Source organism: Osmerus eperlanus, chromosome 7, assembly GCF_963692335.1.
Source record: "Osmerus eperlanus chromosome 7, fOsmEpe2.1, whole genome shotgun sequence".
NCBI classification, from domain to species: Eukaryota; Metazoa; Chordata; class Actinopteri; order Osmeriformes; family Osmeridae; genus Osmerus; species Osmerus eperlanus.
Window position 1 is genome coordinate 19,898,988 of NC_085024.1, and position 11,608 is coordinate 19,910,595.

General features: G+C 41.1%; 1 protein-coding gene and 1 long non-coding RNA gene across 2 annotated transcripts; one reads left to right on the forward strand and one right to left on the reverse strand.

Moving 5' to 3' along the window:
- Window positions 1-5,220: 5,220 nt before the first annotated feature.
- On the forward strand, window positions 5,221-7,572 carry LOC134023520 (uncharacterized). Its single transcript, XR_009930778.1, has 3 exons — window positions 5,221-5,440; window positions 6,017-6,086; window positions 7,054-7,572. It is a non-coding gene; the product is annotated as an uncharacterized LOC134023520 (long non-coding RNA).
- Window positions 7,573-9,311: 1,739 nt separating this feature from the next.
- On the reverse strand, window positions 9,312-11,301 carry LOC134023487 (hemicentin-1-like). The gene is made up of 6 exons (XM_062465647.1): window positions 11,187-11,301; window positions 10,974-11,006; window positions 10,575-10,823; window positions 10,118-10,381; window positions 9,673-9,957; window positions 9,312-9,560 (listed from the first exon to the last, which is right to left on the reverse strand). The coding sequence occupies exons 1-6, from the start codon at window positions 11,248-11,250 to the stop codon at window positions 9,451-9,453; spliced, it is 1,005 nt and encodes a 334-aa protein (XP_062321631.1). The 5' UTR covers window positions 11,251-11,301; the 3' UTR covers window positions 9,312-9,450.
- Window positions 11,302-11,608: the final 307 nt, after the last annotated feature.

Genomic DNA, 11,608 nt, shown 5'->3' on the forward strand with positions numbered 1-11,608 from the left:
AATACTATCAGGCGCCTAGGAATGACCTTCTCATGTAGGCTGTAGTCTTATCATGATTTGTTGTATGTCATTGTCGTACATATTTCAGTGAAAGATTAGTTACAATTTGTGAACTTGTTGACCTAACTCCTGCTTTTGAATATATAAAGGAACAACAAACTTTAGAATTTGTCATTGTGATTCTAACAGAAAGGTGTAAAGTATACGTATCAAGTAAAAGGAGAGCACATTTCGTAAGTGACAGATTGCATTATAGTGTGGCACATTTGTCAACGGATGAGCCCAGAAATCTATAACAACATTTTTGCAGTGAAACTCGCAATGACACATGCCATGTTGTAACCTTAAACATAATAAAGCAATGATTGAATCCATCACATGTCGCCATACCTCTGGATTATTCATTCACTATTGATCTTTAACCGCAAGTATGGTGCAATGTCTTTTTTTCCAGAACATTCCCTACCAGTCTCTGAACAGGGAACACCCTTTTGACTTCATGGCTATTTCGGAGCTGGTCAAGTCTTTTTTTCAAATCAGTGAATGCTCATCACTGATTGGTCATCCAGTACTGTATCTTTACATCTACAGTCTCCTGATATTGTGGTCTGTTAAACCATGACATGTTGTATGTATGTATGTATGTATTTTCCAGTGTGGATACATTTTCCAACTCACTGGAACACAGAGGAAGGGTCCAGCCAAAGAGAAAAGGGGGAGGAGCCATACACTGTTTGTCTGCTGATAGAGTTACTGCAGACAGGGATGTGTGGGCCATGTTGCTGTGTGTGCACGTTGGTGTGGTGGTTGAAGGTCAGACAGGAATAACACTCACCCTAACCCTAACCCTCACCCATATGTGTATCCCTCTGTGATATGAGATACGGGAGTCAGATGGCTGAGCGGTTAGGGAATTAGGCTGTTAATCAGAAGGTCGCTGGTTTGATTCCTGGCCGTGTCAAATGACGTTGTGTCCTTGGGCAAGGCACTTCACCCTACTTGCCTCGGGGGAACGTCCCTGTACTTACTATAAGTTGCTCTGGATAAGAGCGTCTGCTAAAATGACTAAATGTAAATATTGCTTGTAAAAAAAGGGGGCTGTACGCTGAAGTGTTGATATGATTTGAATAAGATCCTCTCTGGTCATCCTAAACACTGGTCAACTCCTGCTTCAGACCTGGCCCATTCATTTACATGTAGTCATTTAGCAGACGCATTATCCAGAGCAACTTACAGTAAGTACAGGGACATTCGCACCGAGGCAAGTAAGGTGAAGTGCCTTTTCCAGGCCGGGAATTGAACCAGCAAACTTCTGATAAATAGCCCGATTCCCTGACCGCTTAGCCATCTGACGTCACTCTCACAGACTCTCCTTTGACCATACGTTGCAGCTGCGCCGTGGGGCTGGACTGAGGAAAACAGGAGAGGGTCAAGTTTGATCCGGCCGGGATGGTGGGGCTGTCGATGGTGAGTGACTTCCTGTCAGGTCCATCTAGGAAAAACATGACCTCATGACGTGAGTTCCTCCCTCAAGCGACCCCAAGGGTTTAATGACTTTAGAGCAAGCCTGGTTGGTTCACAGCATGAGGAGTTACAGTATGATAAAGAAACTGGTTCTGGGGTGATAAGAAGAGAAGAACAAAGAGAGAACATGATAGAGAGAGTATGAGGGAGAATGAGACAGACAGAGAGAGAGAGAGGGACAAACACATAACAGACAACAAAGATATTGTGCCGAGAAAAGGCAGAGTAACACAGGTTTCTGTTACACCTACTGTTATGTTTGGATATGACTGTCGTTTCACAGGGGCAAATGTGATTTCATAAAAATGTTTTACATTGAATTGATAGCTTTTTAATCCTTTTTTTAATGGAAATTATATTGAGAAAATGCTCAACTTGCTGATTCATTGATCATAAGACTTTTTTGGAGTGGCAACAGTTCCAAGAATTGAAAACACACGCATACGCACACAAACACTTTATTTACACACGCCATCACACTGCAGGGAAATTCCGTTTTCTACCCAAACCAGTATCTTCATTTCGTAGTACTCATTGAACACCACACCTTCATGTAACCTTAAACCCTAACCCCACCATCCTCCCAAAAGAGTTGGAAATCACAGTCTAGGAACTAGGAGAACCCAGATAATCACTCATCACTTTGAGGGTAGCGGTGGTCTTGAGCTGAGGATTGTTGCCATTGCCATGACAACATAAACCCCCAAGATGGCCACCATAAAAGAGAGAAGGGAGAGAGCCCTTGTTGTCCCATGAACGGAGGCTCAGCCGTTCCAAATGGCCAACTACCATTCTTTAGAAATTCTTTAGAGCTGAGACAGAATGTAGACTGTAGGTGTCTAGAACTGCGAAAACGAGGCTTGTGTAAACACAACATCCACAATAGCATCTCACATGCTGGTGTTGTGTTTCACTTCCCTGATTCTTCCTGCTGAAACGATATATGTAACAATCTACAACATCAGTAACTCTGATGATCAAATATTTCACCTTGAATCAAAGCCAACAGAAAATGATTAAGGGTTCAGCCCCTTGCCTTTCTGTCAATCATTGGATTCTCATTTTGGTCAAATAAAAACAACAGCCTCTGTTTTTCACATTTTCTTACAAATGTTGAGAGAAACAGAGGGTTTTTAACGACCACTCAGTAAGCACTGGTTGAGGAATGTTGACAGAATATGTCTGGAATCTCAGAGTAACAAATAATGTGTATCCTTCCTGTGTCACACGCTTTCACATAGATACAGTAATGAGTCCTGTCACACTATAGCTGTCCTCCACTCTCCAAAAGTAACATTTAGCTTATAATTTAACACTTGGTTTGTTATTTTTCCAGAGGCCAGGCTGTGCATTCTTGGAATGGCATAACTCATTGGTAATTAATTAATTAATTAATAAATTGTTTGATGACAAACACGACAATAACATGTTAGCTGTTCTGGTACTCTTGGAACAGTGTGACCTATTTGTGTGTGCTCGTGGTCTTGTACTTGTGGCCCTCACACACACCTTTTACACCTTCTCTGGGTAAACAGCAGCAGCACTGTAAAAAATAACCGTTTTTTTTACCATGAAATGCACTGTATTTTTTACAGATATTTCCTCTTTTTCTATAAAACAATGATATGCCTGCGGATTTACCAATATTTGATGTCAAATAAATGTTACACCCTTAAAATCACAGGCATTTTACCTTAATTTAAGATAACATGAATATGATGTTTATTTAATGACAATTCATTGTAATTGTACAGATTCAAATGTAATTTTACATTAAATGGGAGGTAATATTTAACAGATTATTTCAGGTTAATAATAATGAAGAAATGCATGTGAAATTACAGATATCGTTGGTCATTGGGTTTTCTTTAAAATTGTGATTTTATGTTTTTTAAACTAATTAGTAGTATTTGTACAGACACAAAAGTAATTTATTATTGGGAATAAACAGCAGAAAGGATGCACCCATGCTTCCCCTGGCAGGACAGAAATATCTATATGGTCCAGTGCCTCTTTAATGACTTCAATGCATGTATTGTCACCAAGCCTGCCTCACGTTTAAAAAAAATAGTCAAGAGTCTAAACTTTATGTAACACCTTTTATTCCATATTACAAAAACATTGGGCCAGTATCAAAAGTGCTGTGTTGAAATTTTTAAAACAGACAATGGTCTGTTAATTACTGTGTTAACAGCTCTAAAACAAAAAAAATGCCAACATAATAGTCAATAGCCAACTGTCTTTCTATGAGTCTGTGACCTTCATGAACTTCAGGGGACTCTGGGGCTCTTGACTTCTGGATCTCTTCTAGACAAACCGATGCTACCATGCACATTATCCTCCTTGGAGATAGAGAACATACATTTATTGAGACATGGTTGAGGTGTATTTGTCTTCACAAGAATGGATGGTGGATACAAGTTCTATTCATCATTGCCCATTAAACAGAACTTTGTTATGTTTTAGTACAATATATAGTTGAGTTGTACTTGTTTACTTAGATTTGTTTAACTGTAAATGTAAGCACCTATTGTAAGTAAGGAAAGAAACTGTTCTTATGACGTGAGGTTTTGGTCTTGATGGACCGCAGTCTTCTGTGTGTCCAGGGTGGGAGGGGTCGGCCACAATCTTCCTCGCTCGCCTCAGGGTCCTCGAGGTGTGCAGGTCCTTGAGGGTAGGCATATTGATCACCTTCTCAGCAGTGCAGATGATACGCTGCTGCCACTGCCAAGGACAAGAGCAGACTGCAGCGTATCATCCGATGGATGATCTGATCATAACAGATCAGTGATGGAAGAGGTGAGGATGGACTCAATGATGGCTGTGTAGAATGCACCATAGTTGTCTTTGGCAAGTTTAATTTCTTCAGCTGCCGCATGAAGTAAATCCTCTGTTGTGCTTTCTTGGTGAGGGAGCTGATGTTCAGTTCCCACTTGAGGTCCTGGGAGAGGATAGTGCCCAGGAAGCGGAAGGACTCCACAGGGTTTACTGGGGCTGTATTCTTAGTAGTCCACAAACATCTCCACTGTCTTAAGAGCATTAGCTCTTGGTTGTTCTGGCTACACAAGGTCACCAGGTTATTTTAACTACTGATAGTGGTAGGTTATCTTGCTAACACATATCCAAAAATGCACAGTGTCCAAAACACTAAGAACATTATTCTAGTTTTCTAATACTTTACCATTGTGTTGGCCGGTAGGATTTGTAACGCAAATAGGCCTAATGTCAGTTTTCTGGTCATTTCCACAAAATTATGCATAAAGTAACTCTGCGATTGGGGCCACTATAAAATGCATTCTGAGTAAAACCTTTCACTTTGGCACCAACCTTTTAGTCCAGCATATGATCTGGACAAGTCATGGGATAAAGCCCCAGTTTATAAAAAAGTAACTTATTTGTTGCACAAATTTACCCTGTAACCAACACAGAAATGTATGATATGACTTGTGCTTGGTTTGGAAAGATGTACATTTTTTCGAACATATAGGGGTACAAATGCAATAAGAAAGATGTCAGTGTGTGACCCATGGTGTGACCAAATTTATGTTGGGGGATGGGATGACTACTGCCTCAGGGCTGTCAAGGAATTTCCTAGGAGATTAGAAACAGTAAGTCTATTGTTATTAATGCTAGTAAACATAAAACTCTGTGAAATCAACAATGAACTGTCCAATATAATAATTGGACAGTAAATTGGACAGTAAAAATATTTATCTCGGAGACAACATTGAATGTTGATTTTTGAATGAGGAAGGTTCACACATGCGCAGTGGTTGTAGCAGTAGCACTTTGCTTCTCCCAACTGTCACTGCCGCACATGGCGCGAAAACCGGAGAAGAATGGAGGTTTCAGCTGCTCCAGAAGTTATAGGATTCAGGAATTATACTGACTGAAGAAGAGACAAAGAGATTCAGAGGTAACGTTAATGTTAAGCTGATATAGTGCGTTATATGTTTTTCACAACCTTTTTTTGTCAAAACGGAATGGACTTTTACCAAACTGAAGGCAAATTGCTAGCTGACGTTAGCATTAGCTATTTAGAGTGACTATTAGCTAGCTCAGGGGTTATAGAGCTCAGCTAGCGTTAGCTATCTAATGTCAGTTAATTAAATCTGCGATTTGCAATCCTAAAATTCGGTTAACGTTATGACCTGCATGACTAATGTGTGGCTTTGTAGACCATCTCTACTATAACGTTATGTTGATTTTATTTTTTTCCTCTTACCTCAGTATAATGTTAGCTGCTAGCTAGCTAGGTCGGTAGGAAATATTTTATGAAAAACGAAGGCACTTGTTCAATGTTAGTGTTGTACATAGTTGATAAAAGCATGTTAATTCATTAGATAATTAATTGTGGAGCTGGCAAAGTGCCGCTGTACAGAGAACTGTCTAAATAGGAGTGTTTTTATGAGTAATGTTGAGTTAGGGGAATTGTGTAGGCTAACTTAAGTTTGGTTAAGTGAAGCCCTCGTGTGTTTTTCTGTTGCTGCAGATTTACATTTTCTCACACTCTACATTGTCACCTGGAGTCAGCTCTGTAACCGTGGCCCCAAGTTTTTGTGGTGAGTATTACATGAAATTGCAATTGCCATTATTGTTGTGTGGACTGTTTATGTCAAGACCGTTGATGGAGGTTCTTTCTGTCACAGACATTCACTTGCATGTATTTCAAAACACAAAACCTAAGGCGATGAAAAACAATCTGATCTCGGTAATCATGAGTTTTAGCAACGTTTTAACATGGGAGTGAACTAGTGTTGCACAGTAAACCTGTACTAAAAAGAGACACTTACATTGCTTCAGTGTTCCTGTGCATACATGGGAGACTCTGACAGAACGCTATCTCTGTAGCATTCCATCCAGTCCAGAACCCGGGGTCCTGAAGTCTCGACTTTTACGATACTCAAACGATGCGATGTTAATATACCTCTCTGATCTAACGAGTCTGGCTAACTGTCGTGACCTCTCAGGTGGGCTATGGCTGCGATGGAGAGGTGGAGAGATGGTTGTTCTGCTAAGTTCTCCTGTCTCTGCACAGGAACTGCACACTCTTTTGCACTGATCGTTAAGGAGCCTAATGACGAATCATGGTCAGAATTATGTTGTCCCATGCTACACCCCTTCACCAAGTTTCATACAAATCGGGCTGGTAGTTTTTCGTAATCCTGTTCACACACATACAGACCGACATTCAAACACAGAAGGAAGACTGCCAATGGAAACTAGCCTTTTGGATATAATTGGGTGCATTTACATTTTAATGTTCATGAATGTACACTGTCCCTCTTGATCAAATAAATTGAATTGAAAAAATTGAAGAGAAAACATTACCTTTCATCCTGCAGCGGCTTTGCCTGGGTCGGAGGTCATAAACAGTGGGGCATCGGATCTATTTACGTTTTTTTTTAAACTATTTTCGGATATGGTTTGTCCTTAATGGAAGGTAGAAATTATTAACCGGTTGTTTTCAAGCCAAGTGAAAAGATGCTGAACATATCATTAAAGAATTGTATCTTTTCTTTTGACCAGGAAATGGCTGAGACCGATTTCCTCAGTGCCATGGAGAGAACGACAGTGGGGATCTATGTTGTGAAAGACACTGCCAGCAGTGAACCCTCTGATGTCAGGATAGTCCTCGAAGGTGTGATGGTGCTTCAAGATCTTGAGAATGTAGCACTTGCTTCTGCAATGTTGTTTGGGCTCTTATGCCTTGAACATGCAGCACCCTACAAAGCTCCGCTACACCTTTGAGGCATTTCAAAAGATCATCATGGAGCCTCAGCATCAGACACTTAATAATATGAGCCTGTCAGCTGCAAAAACAGAACTTTTAGTGACACTAACTGACCATGCACAGTTGCCCTATATAACGTTGCAGCCCGGTTCACAGCAATCTTGCTCAATGCTGGACCAATTTTCATGAATTAACCACTAGATAGCCTAAATTTATATTGATTGGCTGTAAATGTAGCTGTTTTTTAAGTATGCTTGTTTTTCCACTGTCCAATTAACGTTTTTATATCTATAATTTCTTTAAATTGACTGATTAATACTGTAAATGTGCTGACATTCCTTTTTGATTAAAAGTACATATTCAGTATTTATACATTGTTGTAGTTTTTTTTTAGTTGGCACAACCACAATTCTACAGGGAATCACTGTTGGTACACAGGGCATTTTCATAAATTAACTACTAGAAAGCCTACATTTACATTGATTGGCCGTAAATGTAGCTATCTTTATGTACTAAGCTTGTTTTTCCACTGTCCAATGAACATTTTTATATCTATAAATTCTTTAAATTGACTGAGTAATACCGTAAATTTACAGACATTTGTCTTGGGTTTTATGTATTTCTTGCGTTTTTATACATTTTTTCTTAGTCATTATACAAAAAAAAAGAAGAAATTACTGTAAATAGACCGGAATGTTTAATGTAGCAACAAACAAATGCCCTAAAATTACGGAGATTAACCTTAAAGTTAGTTGTTTTTAAATGTATTTTTACATAGTATTTTTGTTTTTCTGCGGTTTAATTAACTTTTAAGAACAGTACTAAACTGTAATTTAATTCATTTTGGCTGTAGACCATGCACTGTATTTTTACAGCTTATTACATGTAATTTTGTGGTATGATTATTTACTGTAATTTTACAGAATCGGTCTGGAAACTTTGCTGCCAGTGCTTTCTCTGTTTTTTTACGTGATTTTTTTTTACAGTGTATGTTTGATATATCTGAAACTTGAGATCACGCCTATGTGTGTCTATGACACATCAGGTTTGATTGATGAAGGGGTTTGGTTTATCTGGACACTGAGGTAATGATTGTGTAAGTGACCATTTTATTTAGTCATCTGACTGACGGTTAAAACCTGTCCTAGTCAGAACGATGGGTGACAAATAAAACAAATAGCAGTGTACCTTTTCACTGGCGTGACTCCTCAAGCACGCAGAGGTAATTCAGTGACAATGGAAGAGATGTTTTCCGTTGATTATTGTTCTATTGCGCAGTAAACATAGGGATTCGGGCTAGTAATCAGAAGGTTGCCGGTTCGATTCCCCGCTGTGAAAAATTACGTTGTGTCCTTGGGCAAGGCACTTCACCCTACTTGCCTCGGGGGGAATGTCCATGTACTTATTGTAAGTCTCTCTGGATAAGAGCGTCTACTAAATGTAAATGTCAATAATAGGAATGTGGTCAGCAGTTAGGAAATAAGAAAACAGAACATGCCAAACTCAAAACATTATTACAGCTCTTACTGGAACCGCTATTTCAAAATAAACATTTATAAAAAAGAGAAAGTGTTGTGACCTGGTTTCCCAGCACCACATCCCAGATGTATTATATGTGGACATTGGACGGATGCCAGCTTTTGTTCAGGTTTAGTATTTCATTTCCTGGGAAAACAATCAAGGTAAATACCAGGCCTGGTGGTAAATATGAATGTGATGTGTACCGAAAGTAATTTGACAAACACATAATTGTTCTGGGCTGTGCTTGTGAATGATAGGACTAGGAAAGAATTTTGATTGAACTGTGTGTTCTACTCTGTCACTAGTCACTGTCACCGGATATCTCTCAGATGGTGTTGACTGTCTACCCAGAGGGCGTCTCTATCAAAGCCTTAAGGTAAATAACGGGTCAGCTGCTCCCAAGAGAAGCAGATACAGTCTCTCACTGCTGCTATGGTTGGGAGAAAAGGTGAAACTGTGAAACTGTGCCTCAGTTAGAACTAGCGGGACAGAAACCCCTGCTTAGCCACGGCGTGTCAAAAACAAGCGGATGACAAATGCTGTGCCAAACTGGACAAATTAAGACCAGAGTGGTAACTGTTTATTTCAGAGATCATAACGTTTATCACACGTACAGAAAAAAAAAAACTGCTTCAACGTTCTCGTACGGTTGCGGTTCTACAGCGCCCTCTCTAGGAGTCAAAGAGGAACTGCAGTCCCAAACAACAGACCATCACCAACATCGTACTCAGCTTCACAACGTCCGACCCCGACACTGGGGCGGTTGGATAGACAGGCATATCTGCATTAGGGAGGAATAACCCAACATTTCACTGATTATTCTCACACATTTGAACAAATAAAGTATGGTAGTGTGAACAACAAAATGTAAACTTTTTTTTTGACAAACCTACCTAGGACCTCTACCGTTTTGAAGCCCTCTGCAGAGCGTTGAGTGGCTCCGTTTTTCTCCACGCTTTCCACCACGCAGGTCAGGTTCTGGAACGTACGAGGTGTGAACGGGGTCCACTTGAAAGTTCTCCCGCGAATGGAGAGAGATCCACTAGGAAACCCCCCCTTGAACCGCCAGGAAATGAAACAGTCCACACTGATGGTGCAGTTAACCAGGCAGATGAAGGTGGTCTGGCTGTCTGGCTGCACTGTATCAGGCCCGCTGATACTGACAGCCCAAGGCTCGACTAAATCAGGACAAAGAAGAGACACAAACTCACGACTTTACAAAACATGTAAAACACTTACGAGACATAAAGTATTCATTATCTTGTTTCTTTCTCCCTTTTCCTCTATCTTTCTGTGCATGTGTGTCTCTCTCACGCTCACTTTTTCTCGTTCACTCACAGTTTAAAAGGTAGCCCAAGCTGAAGGCCACGTTTTCGTTCAGCCCGGTGCACCGGTAGAAGCCACCATCGGAGGGCAGCAGTGAGCTGAAGCGGAGAGTGGCGTTGCCAGCCAGCAGTTCTGTCCTGGAGTCTGGGGTGAGAGCCTGGCCGTCTTTGTACCAGGCCACCTCGTGTTCCCTGGTAGCGCCACCGCAGATCAGGGTGAAGGGCTGGTTCACGGTGGGGAAAAAGTACCCTGAGCCCAGCTGTACTGAGAAAGGGTCTTAAAAAGGGAGAAGGGGGGGGGGGGGGGGACCAAAATAATTTGGAGATGTTTTCAAAGAATGCTTAAATCCTTAACAAGTGAATAAAATGATAATGAGTAAACTCACAACTGATTTCTGGAAAAGGAAGGAGATGGCATTTTCAAACTGAAGCTACGCAACAAAAACAATGCTGGTGAACACATTTCTTACTTTCCACTTCAACTGTGACGGTCGACGTTTCCGATTGGCCGCTCTCTGGGTTGACGGCGGTACACTGGAGGTCCACGCTGCTCTCCAGACCGTCTGGGATCCAGAAGAGCATGCTCCCTTCAACCGTGCGGTCCTTCAGCACCCAGACATAGGTGCATTGTGGGATGCAGGTGGAGGAGCAGGTGAAGTTAGTTCTGACCCCAGCCGTCACCGGGTCGAGATAGCTGATGGTAATACCAGAGTGGTCGTCTGACACAGAGGAGGAACTACAATCAGTACATTCCAACCCTCATCCATCTTCCAAAGTCACCTGTTTGGCCTGTACTGGGATGGGTAAAGGTTGCTAACAGGCTAGTGTTGGTGCAGCCGGTTAAGGATTGACCAGGAAGTAATACTCACTTGTTTCTGATGCACAGGAGGGACTGAGGTACCCTGGTGGGAGACATGATGATGATAAGGCATCAGATACACCCTACAGGCCAGATTAATCCGCGTAAAAGCGTCTGCTAAATGCATAAATGTCAATGTAAATGTAATACACAAAGTTGCTGTTGTTTATACTGTTTTTGAATGTGTCTGCTTACTTGTGTGAGTGTGTGGTGTATTCCTTACCTGTCAGTGCCAGTACCAGAAGGATGGATAACCTTTCAAAACCAAACTGCATGGTGCCTTGCATGTCATCCAGAGTGTCTTTGATTTTCCACTCAGATTAGGACCCTTTTTATAACACGACAGTGGTTTTAGTAAAAACATTTTATAGTTGTGCAACATCCTGTTTCACCGAAGAAATACTGAAATTCATGAATAACGCAACTTGCGGACATTCTCTAATCTTTTGAAACTCGCTTTTGAAACACCGCAGGACAAAATAACACAGATGTTCCTCAAAAGTGAACTTTACAGAACCTGAAGAACACGAGGAACCGTGTCTTGATCTCTCTATGTGATACACACATGCATGCACAGAGCGGTGACACCAGAACACACACGTGTCCTCCGAAGAGAAATACGATCTCGGCCTATCCCCATCCATG

What these genes read in the sequence shown, in the direction of transcription:
- LOC134023487 (XM_062465647.1), bottom strand. Translation starts at nt 11,250, where the DNA reads ATGCAAGGCACCATGCAGTTTGGTTTTGAAAGGTTATCCATCCTTCTG. An exon ending in TCTGGTACTGGCACTGACAG is followed by an intron (nt 11,007 to 11,186) that starts GTAAGGAATACA and finishes GTCTCCCACCAG; the next exon opens with GGTACCTCAGTCCCTCCTGT. An exon ending in CGTCACAGTTGAAGTGGAAA is followed by an intron (nt 10,382 to 10,574) that starts GTAAGAAATGTG and finishes TCCCTTTTTAAG; the next exon opens with ACCCTTTCTCAGTACAGCTG.